Source organism: Heteronotia binoei, chromosome 3, assembly GCF_032191835.1.
Source record: "Heteronotia binoei isolate CCM8104 ecotype False Entrance Well chromosome 3, APGP_CSIRO_Hbin_v1, whole genome shotgun sequence".
Taxonomy (NCBI): Eukaryota; Metazoa; Chordata; class Lepidosauria; order Squamata; family Gekkonidae; genus Heteronotia; species Heteronotia binoei.
In genome coordinates, this window is record NC_083225.1 from 76222070 (window position 1) to 76232419 (window position 10350).

Here is a 10350-nt window from a genome sequence, read left to right on the forward strand (position 1 = left end):
TGTGTGGGTTGCTGATCAATGAATGGATTGACACGTACATGTGTGTTGGGTGGGAAGGTAGCAGCCAAAGGAGGAGCTTCTCCTGCGGTAGCCGCGCGAAGTGAGCCTGGCTTTCTGTAAGGTCCTAGCTGGAGGAGAGACCTGTGGCTGGTCCAGTCCCCCCCCCTTGCCCGCCCCGGCCGCCCGTGGTTTGCCCCCTCCCCCCACCCCGCCGCCCCCATTTGGTCTTGGCTTGGCCGGCCCGCCGGGCCTCTTAGCACACCTCTTTGCCCGTGCTGTTCCCGGGGAGGATGTTGAGCTGCGTGAGCTGCGCCGCGTGCTCTTTCGCTTTCAGCCTCAGCGCCGCGATGCTGGAGGCGCGCCGGTCCGCCGCGGCCGTCGCGGGATCCGAGAGGCCGCTGGATTGCACGGCGCTCTCCACCGCCGGAGCCGGCTGGCGCAGCAGGGCGGCCGCGGTGGAAGCGCTAGTCAGGGGCGCCATGGTGGAGAAGAGCCTGCGGGAGAGAGAGCGGGGGGGGGGCGTCAAAGCCGAGGCCCGGGCCTGGGGAGGGGGGTGGCACTGCTTGCACCGCCGCGGCGCACAGCCGAAGCCCAGCCTCAACCGAGGCGACCCCAAGAGCCCAGCCCCCGGCTAACCCCACTGCAGAGCTGCCTGCCTGCCTGCCAAGCGCCACCCTGGCCCTTTCCCTGGGCAGCACTGCAGAGCGGAGAGGCTGGGAGACGCCGGGCGCCGTCACAGGCCAGGGATTATTGCTAAAGTGCCTCCAGTCCGGCTCGGCCATTTGGTGGTGAGAGAAGCTGGTTGTCAGGAGCGCCGGAGCTGATACGGGACAAATAAAGCCAAGGCTTTCGGGGGATGGGTTTCCTCCCGCCGACGCCGGGCTGCTTCTCTTCCCTTCGCCCCCCCTCCCCCCCGCAGCAGATCCGTTGCCTCTTTAATCAGCCGCCTCTTCTTCTTCCCCCTTTTCCCTCTTCCTCTCTCTCTCTCCCCGCGCCGGGGCTTATTAGAGGCCCCCCAGCCCCCGGTGGTGCCTCTTCGGTTCCTGCGCAGCGCTGATGCCCACCCCCAGCAGGGAGCGCGATTCCCGCGGCTCGGCTCGCAGTGGAATGCCAATTATGCGGCGGCAACCCTCGCATCCCGGCTCAATGACACCATCGGGGGAATGCCTTCCCCTCTCGTTTGCCTGCCTTGCCGCGCCGCCGCCGCCGCCGCTCTGGAGAGCGCGACTGACCCCCTTGACTGGCACGTCGAGAGACACTGACTCGCCATTAACCGAGGAGGTGATTATTGACATCATCACGGCTAGGGACTGAACTGCGGGCCTGCAAGGCGACGGGAGCTACTAAGCCCGCAGCCGCCGAAGCGCCCGGACTGCCTGCTGGAGGGGATTGGCCTGGGTTGGTTTTCCCCCACCGCTTCTCGGCGAGTAAATCCAGCCTCGACGAATTTAACCATCTGCAGTGCGCTTCTCTCTCTCTCTTTTCACAGGCGGGAATCCTTCCCGCACCATCCTGAGCTGGGGGGGGGGGGGAGATCCCTCCCCGAAGGAAAGTAAGAAGACCCCCCCGCCCTCTCTCTCACACACAAACACACAGAGAGCAGCTACACATCATCCGATTCCCAGAGGCTGCGGCTGAAGTGCTTAGAAGTTCGCAGCGCTTGCGGCCGCCTAAACGCCTTCCCTTCCTAGGCCAAAAGCTGCTCCTCAAAGACCGAGACGACATATGTGGGACGGGGGGGGGGGGGGAATCTCTTCCCCTTCCGACCCCCTTCTCTGTATTTTGTTCTTTTCCTCGGGTTCTTTTGCCGCACACCTAATTTAATCCCTTAGCCAGACTGTTTCGCTAGCAACTCATTTTTTTCAATATGTTGTCAGGGGGGGAATAGCAAGAGGCGACGAATACCTCCAGGGAGGGAGAAGCCGCTAGCGGGCAGAATCTTCGCTGCAAGTAGGGGGCGTGACAGCCCCTCAGCTCGCCGGGCTGCCAATAGGGAAACCGAGTCGCTCTGACTTTGGGTGCAGAAGCAGGGACTCTGCGTCTGGAGCGGTGTTCTCCCCAAATCCGTATTCTACTGGGATCCTACATGCGCGCGCGCCCAGAGATGATTTAACTGAAGTGGCAGATCTGTGGGAAGGATGCTGGATTCCTCTCCGCGGGGATAGTTGCCCGGCGTGTTCAGCGCTTTTGCGGACTTCAATAAGTCCCCGCCTGACGTCTTGGGCTAGCTAAAGGTAGTCTCCAGTGGTTTCCGACTCTGGGGTGACGTGGCTTTCACAACGTTTTCAGGCAGACTTTTTACGGGGTGGATTGCCATTGTCTTCCCCCGTCATCTACCCTTTTCCCCCAGCAAGCTGGGTACTCATTTTACCGACCTCGGAAGGCTGGAACCTAGATGAGTCAACCTAGAGCCGGCTATCTGAACCAGCTTCTGCTGGGATCGAACTCAGGTCGGTGTTGCAGTTTACGAAAAGCAACTACAATGGATATGAATTAGTTCTTTTGCTGTCCCTGCCTTGCGCCTGATTTTCCCATTCCGGTGGCAACAAGGACAAGGAGGAGTGGGCAGATCGGTTCCCTGGTCACGAACCTAGTCTATAGGAGATTAAAATTAATTTTTCCCCTATGATCCCCTGTCCACATAGTGTTCCGTTTTACTCGAGAGTAGGAATGTGAGCAGTGCAGCTAACGCGGTGTGTGTGGCCGCAGAATATTTTAAAGGCAGATTTCCCCCTTAAAGTCGGATATCCTGATCCTAGCTCTAATCACGGCATCTACCCAGAAGTCATAGTAGGGAAACTTCCAAGAACCGAATCTGAGATCCCAAGCGACACAATTTTTTTTTAAACAAAAAGTTAAGGCTGCCTAACCAAGCAGGCCACGTGATCTGCGCGTCCAATGGGAACGCCGTCCCAGGGCTCAGCTGCCCGACTTCCAGAGGCAGCGGGGGGGGGGGCAACCCGGCTTGGAAGAGCCCCTCCCTGGCAGTGGCAGCACCAGCCCCCCGCCCCCCCGCTCCAGCAGCCAGAGCCTCTCGTGTCCTCCCCGTGGCGGCCCCTTGTCTGCGGGACGCAGTTACCTGCCGAAGGCGGGGCTGATGAAGGCGGGGTGCCTGAACACAGCCGCTCCCAGGAAAGTGCTGAGGCCTAGCGGGGTGCCGCTGGGGGGCAAGGCTGCCGAGCCCGGAGGAGGAGGCGGCAGGCTCGGGAAGGCGGCGGCGGCGGCAGCGGCGGCGGCGGCGGCCGTCCAGGCGGAGTCGAGAGCTGGGTGGTGAGGAGGGAAAGGACTAGCATCAAGGTAGGGACTGAGCGGGTGAGATGCCGACAGGGGACCAGGGAAAGGCAGGCCGGGCGGGTGGCTCTGAGCGCCGGCCTTTTCCCTCTTCCGCCATTTGGCTCTCCGGTTCTGGAACCACACCTGGAAGCCAAAAGAGAAGGGGTTAGTCAGAGAGGGCCCCCTCCCCCGCCTCAGCCTCCCCTCCCCCTCCCCCGGGAGAGCCGAAGGGGAGCCGGGGCCCCAGGGGCTGCGGGAAGCGCCTCGCCTACAAGAGCCCCGCCCGGCTCTGGAAACTCGCCCCTGCCGCCTGCTGCGCCCCCCCAGAGCCAAGTGGGAGGGGGGGGGCTGTTCTCGGCGGGACATAAAGCAGAACGCCTGTTGTCGCCACTCGCCGCCTTCAAGGGCCCAACCGGGGCGTGCGGAAATGTGGCCTCCCGAGACCCGAGGTGCGCCTGAGCGCCTGTACAGCTGGAGCCTACTGCGCTTTGCTAGGCAGTCAGTCCCACCCAGTTCAAGGGAACTGATTTCCCCAGAGATCTGGAGCTTTATTTTGATCCCCTTCTTCTCCAACACGGCAAAATCTGCCTGCACCGAATTACTTGGCTTGATAGCACAAGCCCTTGGATTCTCCTGTCCTGGCCTCCTCGCCTCATGTTGACATTTCCTTTGTAAGCCCGTTTTATCCTAAACTGCAACAGGGTCATCGAGATGAATGGTGTCATGTCATTTTAAAAAAATCAATACGGACATTTATGGCCAGCTTCTTTCCAGGGTACCCTTGACAGGAGAAGGTGGGGTCGCCTTGCAATGTCATCTTTTCTACAGGGGAACCTGGGATCTCCTCACCTCCAGCAACCTGGTCTGGGCTTCCAGCGCAGCACGCGGCAAGAAGGCCCTGCTTATGATGGGCCTTGCTACCGCCAACCAATGCAAACGATGCAAAAAATTCTGCCAGAGCTTCGCCCGGTTTCTTTCACAGCCTACCGCCTATCCCGCCTGTTCAGCATAATGCTGCCGGCATAAATGGAGAGAGGGAAAGAGTTCTTTCTTCTTCTTCTTCTTCTTTCCCTCCCCCTCCTTCAAATCAACTGTTTGACAGACAGCTGAATGTTTGCGCCAACATACACGCTAAACACCATGTTTTCTTTTATGACAATTTTTCAGCCAAGCCTTCTTAGCAGCACTTAAAAGGCTCTAACGCTAATTTCCCAGTCGATGGAAATTATTTGGTATTATTGTGGTTATTACGCCATCTCCGCAGCCACCCACACAGCGCCGCGGCGGGATCTTGCAGACCGCTCTCCCATTTGCAAGGAACTCTTGTCCTTTGATTGGGGGGAGATGAAAAGCGGAAGGGGAGCAACACACGACTCTCCCCCCTTCTCCTCCCAACCCAAGTAAGGGGTTCAAATTCAACCTATATCAATGCAAATCGTCCGCATATTTTCTCGCCTTTTGCAACGACGGAACCAAAATCTTCCTAGAGAAAATCGCGGGCTGATTTCTAAGATGAAAACATTTCGTTTTCTGTTGGGAACAATTATTAAGAGGACGGGGTGGGTGGGGAGAGCACCAAAGGCTGGCCAGGTGAGGGGGTAGAGAGAGAGAGTCTCGGCAAGGGCGCCTGGCGCATCGCAAGCAACCTGGGCGATCGGGCTGAAGGCAGCGAAAATCTTGGCGCTTCGACGCCTCTCTCCCCCCTCTCCAACTCAATTAGCAACTTGGCCCCACTGCAAATTCCCCCCTTTATTGAATTAATAAGTTTGAGTACACCCAAAGGTAAACCGGAGGACTCCAATAATTCATATTCCCCTTAATTACGTCTTCTCCGGTGAATAGAAAAGGAGGGGGCGGGAAAGAAAGGGGGTCTCTCTCTCTCTTTTTAGTTATTTAACTTTCCCACGACTCATTCCCCTGAGCTGAAAATCCTGATTTGCTGTCACATCTCTGTTTGACAATGGAGAAATGTGTCAACAGAAAGGAGGGGACCCGGCTCTTCATTAGCCCCTCTAATGCGAGAAGCTGTTGTGTATTAAATGAGCCATATGGAATTTATGATGCTTTAGCCGCGCCTGACTTTCCGTGTAAAATGATTTGCTCCGAGCCAAAAGGCCGGAGCCATCTGTTGGCGCTTGGCAAGCGGGGCATGTTTGGCGTCTCTCCGCGCTCGTGAAAGGCAGCTCCTTCGCTGTCTGCTCGCGCCCGGCGGAGAACAGCAAACACCTCCCTTCCCTAAAGCCTTTCACCGGCGATCCCGAAACAAAACCGGGGAAATCAAACGGCCTGAGCCGCCTCCCTGCGCCCCCCCACCCCCAGGCCGCCTCTTTCCAAGGACCCCTGGCTTGGACAAAGGGCAAAAGTGCACTTTTCTGGGCCACACACCTGCTCGGCAAAACGCTGGCTTGACTGCCCCGGCTGGGATTGGGACCGGCAGCCCTGAGTGGCCGGCGGGAGGGCAGAAAGCCAGCGGGGGTGGGGGGTGGGGGGCGGGAGGCCCTGCCTTGGTCGCTTCGGGCGGGCCCCGACTCGGGCAGGGGAGAGCAGCGACTGCACTTGGGAAGGAAGCCTCCGCTGGGAAGGGCAGTCGCGGGCTTCCCTTGAGGACGAGGGAGGACGCTTGGGAGCGGCGGATCTCCTTCTCGCCTGCGCCCCAGGGAAGGGGGAATCGCGCTTCCGCTCGCTGGGGCCCCAATTCCGGCTCCCCCGGACTCACCTGCACTCTGGCTTCGGTCAGATCCAGGCGCATCGCCAGCTCTTCCCTGGGAGGGAAACAACAAGCACAACAGAGGGGCGCTCAGGTGAAGGCCAGGCTGGAGGGGGGGGGGGGTCCGGCGGCAGCCCCGCCCCTGCGCAAAACGCCTCACCTGGGCCGCAGGCCTGAAGGCTGCCCTCTCCCTGGAAGGAGCCAGCCACATGTCCTGGCGCTTCCTTGCCCTTCGCTCCAGCGTCCCCACCCCCTTCCACTGCCCTGATGCAGCCCAACCAGGAGCGCTCCTCTTCCCCAACCCCCCAGCCTCTGGCACCGACGGTCCTCCGCAGAAGGCCCGGCCAAGTATTGTTTGCCTCGCTTTCCAGCCAGACAAATCTTTGAGTCCGGGGTGGAGGGGGGTGGGTGGGCTGGACTGCCCGGGGCCCTCGGATGCAACCTGCCCAAAGGGCCCGCCGAAGCCCTCCGAGCGCGGCGCGTGTGCCAGTGGCTCCCACCTCGGAAGGCGCCGCCGCGCCCAGGGGAGATCTATTGAACTGCAACGCGAGCCCTTCATTGCGGTTATTATCGCAACAATTAAGGCAAATCGGAACCCATTAGGATGTTAGGAAACTGCTCATAATCTGTTTACCTCCACTCGGGGAGCTCCGCCGTAATTGGCTCTCCCTCCGATGGGAAGAAAAGCGCCAACGACGAGGCAGCCCGAGCCCGGCCCGGCCGCAGGGGCAAAGCCGCCCGCCCTCGCCCACCTTCTCCCGGCTGCCAAAGGCAAGCTCCGGCCCGGCTTGGTCCTTCCAGCTAGTCCCTGCGGAAACCTGGCCGCCCAGGGGCTCAGACCCTGCGCCCTGGCCCGTCAAGGCGGCCGCTCCTGCCCTGGAATCCCCGGCAAGCGGGCCGCGACGGAGCCTTTGCAGGGCCTGCCGCGGAGGGCGCGAGGGTGGGAGGGCTCACCCCAGCAAAACCACAACGCCCTGCATGTGCCGGGAGCTCTCCGTTGTTGCAAGAAAGAGCTTTAAAATAATAATAACCATAATCGCGGGGCTGGCCCCTGGCATTCCCAGATTGCACAAGAGAAAAACCGGCCGAAGAGGCTGTGCTATTCAACCCCAAACGTATTTTCTCCTTCCTAAAAATGGAAACGAACGAGGCTCCCTCCCTCCAGATATCCCCCCCCCCTTTTCAGGAAGAGAATAAGAGAATTTTGGATTTGGGGCTGGGGGAAGAAAACCATAGAGAAATAATCAAAGGGGACTCGAGTCCTTAAACAGAAATGATCTCTGCCACTCGCCCCTTTGGGTTACAACGAGATCTCTGTAGAAAGAGCAACCAGACCGGCGGCATCGCCAGATCTCCCTTTGGTTCAGTTCCCTCGAAAACCAGCCCGACTCTCGGAGCGGGTCCTGGACTCAGCGGAGCGGCACCGGGCACCTCGCAGCCCAGCCCTCTCGCCTTGGCGCCATTTCTGCTGCCAAGGAACACCCGCTCGCTCTTCAGGGGCCGCAGCCTTCACCTGGGGCATGAGAAGCGCCGAAGGCCGCCTCGAGAGCGCTGCATCAAAATGCCTCCCCCCCCTTGATTTGCTGGACGGGGCCCAGAAAGAGGCCGAGCCAGCCAGCCAGCCAGCCAGCGCGTTGGGGCTTCTGCCAAGGCGTTCCAGCCAAGCTGCCATCGCCTCCGATATTTTTAGCCTCCCCAAAGCGGGAGACTTTGATCTTTTTCTATATATACACATATCCAGAATATTTATATATCTCTCTATACAGGGCTTCCCTGCGGCAGGGCAGGGCTCCAGCTTCCACGGAGAGCAGTGAAACTGATACCCGGCAGAATAGCTGGAGGATCAGGGCAAAAATAGACCCCAGAGAGGGCAAACTCTCCGCCTCACCTGTCCTTGGCCGGCCAGCGCGGCGACTGAAGCCCTGCTGACCCCCGCCGGCCCCTCGGAAGAGCATTTCCGGGGAAATCCAGGGGCGGGAAGGAAGCTGCTCCCCGGTGCCACCACCCGGGCCAAAGAAGAGGCTGGGGGTGGGAGGGGGAGAACCGGGGGACAAAACGCCCACTCCCGCCTGGGGATCACCCCGGCCGCCTTCCGGGCTCCAGGGCCTTCACATCCTTCCCTCCAAGCTCCAAGTTTCCTTTCCTCTTTTTTCGATCTGTCGATTTATCCGTGTTCTCCCCAGTTCCGCTTTCCTCTCTCCCCTCTTCCCCCGGTGAGGTGGGCCTTTATTCTCTCCTTCCCGCCTTCCTTCTTTCCCTCCCCAGGGCTGGGGGACGCGTCCATACCGCCCTCCTTCCCCATATCCCGAAGGGCACCCCCCCCCCCCCGCGGGAAGCGCAGGCGCTGGGCAGCTGGCTGGGCGCGCTCTCTCTCAAGGCGCCGGTCCGTCGGTCCGCCCCGTCGCCTACCTGGTGAAGACATCCGGGTAGTGCGTCTTCTGGAAGGCCCTCTCGAGCTCCTCCAGCTGGTAGCTGGTGAAGGTGGTTCGGTAGCGCCGCTGCTTCCTCTTGAGCAGCCCCTCCTCGGAGTCGCTGCCCGCCGAGAGGCACACACTGTCCTCGCCGTCCTTGCCCTCGGCCAGCTCGTCGGCGGGCAGCAGCAGCTCCTCCTTGGGCGAGCCCTCGGTGCCCTCGGGCCCCGGCGCGGCTCCCTGCCCAGCGCCTCCCCCGACCGGACCCCCAGCGCCTCGCCGGGCCTCCTTGGCCTCGGCCAGCAGCTCGTCGTCGTCGTCGAGCTCCTCGTCCAGCTCCTCGGCCTCCTCTTCGTCCTCCTCGTCTTCTTCCTCGTCCTCCTCGTCTTCGTCGTCCAGCAGATCCTCGTCCCGGCGGGATCGCCCGTCGGGGCCCCCGCCTCCTCCTCCTCCGGGACTGGCCAGCTCCTCGAGGGCTGCGGCGGCCCGCGGGAAGGGCGCGTTTTCCCGGTACGACTTGCTGCGGCTGATGCTGACCTGTGGCGCCTGGCTGATCTTCAGCGAGTCCCAGGACGAGGCGGCCGCCTCGGGTCGCTCGGGCCGCGCCAGCAGGCGGCCCCCGCCGGGCCCGTAGAGGCGGCGCAGTTTGGGCGGCAGGTGCAGCTCGGCGGCTTCGAAGCCCTGCGGGCTGCCCTTGGCGGGGCCTGGCGAGAAACGGACAGAGAGAGACGCAGGGATCACCCCAACGGGCCGGCCTCCAGCCCTCTCCCGGCTCCCTCCAGCCCCACCCCTTGCCCCGCCCGCCGCCGCCGGGAACTTGGGCGCCCGGGAGATCGAGCCTCCCGCGGGACACAGCCCCAGAGGCCGCCTTCCCCTCCGGGCGCAAGAGACCAAGAAGCCCGGCCGCCGGAATCCACCAGCCGGAAGCCCGGCTCCCGAGCAAAGGTCCGCGCCCGGAGCCTGCAGAGGAATCCGCGCCCGACCTTCTCTCGCCGGAAACTCTTACAAGTCCCCCCCCCCCCCCTTCTTCGCCGCCGCCTCTCCACCCTCCTCCTCTGCGGCTCCCCCCTCCCGCCCGGTACTTGACACCAGCCAGTTCAGCCCCGAGGAGAATCCCCGCCTTGGGAAGAGCGCGACGCGTTTGGAGCCGGGCGAAGAGCCAGAGGCTGGGCCACAGCCGCCATCCAAGGCCCGGGGCCCGCCTAGCTCCCTCTCCCGCCGGGGCTGCCCGGTGCCGCGCAGGAGCGAGCTAGGCCCCGGCGACGAGCTGTCAGGGCTGGGCGGGCGGGCGGGCGGGCAGGCAGGCAGGCCCGCTTGGCTTGGCTTCTCCTCCGCTCCGGTCCCCTGGGCACTCACCTGGCCCGGCCTTGTCCTGCTCGGCCCGGCTGGGCAGAGGCGGCAGGCTGGGGGCCGCCCCCAGCAGCCTCATCTTGCAGGGGCTCCTCCTGCCCAGGATGCTGTCGATGCAGTAGGAGGAGAGCAAAGTTGGCGATTTACTTTTGCAGTCGGCCCGCTCGGAGCAGCTCTCCTCTGGGTACGGCGGGGCGCTCATGGCTGGGGCGGGCGGCGGGCCCTCCTGCCTGCCTGCCTCCCGGGGGCTCGGGCTGGACGGGCAGCGCCTCGGACTGGCCCCTCTGCCTGCCCAGGAGGACCCGGGGAACAAGTGTAGGCTCTGCGCCGCAATAGCTTGGCTCTTGATTCCCTCTCCTCCACGTGCTGGGAGCCGCGCGCTGATTGGCTCTCGCTAGAGGCCGGGCAGCCTCCGGCTCTCAGCCAGGGGGAAAACCCGGCCCGGAATCCAAAGGAGGGGCGGGGAACGGCGCCGCAGCTGGGGCCAACTTGGCCCGCTAACTTCCCTGGCCCGGCCTTCCTCGGCACAGGGGGAGGACGGGGAGGTCACCTCGGGCCGCCCTCTGGCTGGAGAAGGGTCAGCTCAGGTCCTCCGGAGCAGAGCGGATG

At 62.5% G+C, this 10350-nt stretch overlaps 1 protein-coding gene across 1 annotated transcript; it reads right to left on the bottom strand.

Annotated features, from left to right (window-relative positions):
* Positions 1 to 217: 217 nt before the first annotated feature.
* ARX (aristaless related homeobox) lies at positions 218 to 9950 on the bottom strand. The gene is made up of 5 exons (XM_060234093.1): positions 9748 to 9950; positions 8390 to 9095; positions 5990 to 6035; positions 3080 to 3417; positions 218 to 494 (listed from the first exon to the last, which is right to left on the bottom strand). The coding sequence occupies exons 1-5, from the start codon at positions 9941 to 9943 to the stop codon at positions 254 to 256; spliced, it is 1527 nt and encodes a 508-aa protein (XP_060090076.1). The 5' UTR covers positions 9944 to 9950; the 3' UTR covers positions 218 to 253.
* Positions 9951 to 10350: the final 400 nt, after the last annotated feature.

Excerpts from the sequence above, each read along its gene's own strand:
- ARX (XM_060234093.1), bottom strand. The coding sequence starts at position 9,943 with ATGAGCGCCCCGCCGTACCCAGAGGAGAGCTGCTCCGAGCGGGCCGAC. Across the intron at positions 6,036-8,389 it reads TACCCGGATGTCTTCACCAG|GGAAGAGCTGGCGATGCGCC; the intron begins GTAGGCGACGGG and ends TTTCCCTCCCAG. Across the intron at positions 495-3,079 it reads ATCAGCCCCGCCTTCGGCAG|GCTCTTCTCCACCATGGCGC; the intron begins GTAACTGCGTCC and ends TCTCTCCCGCAG.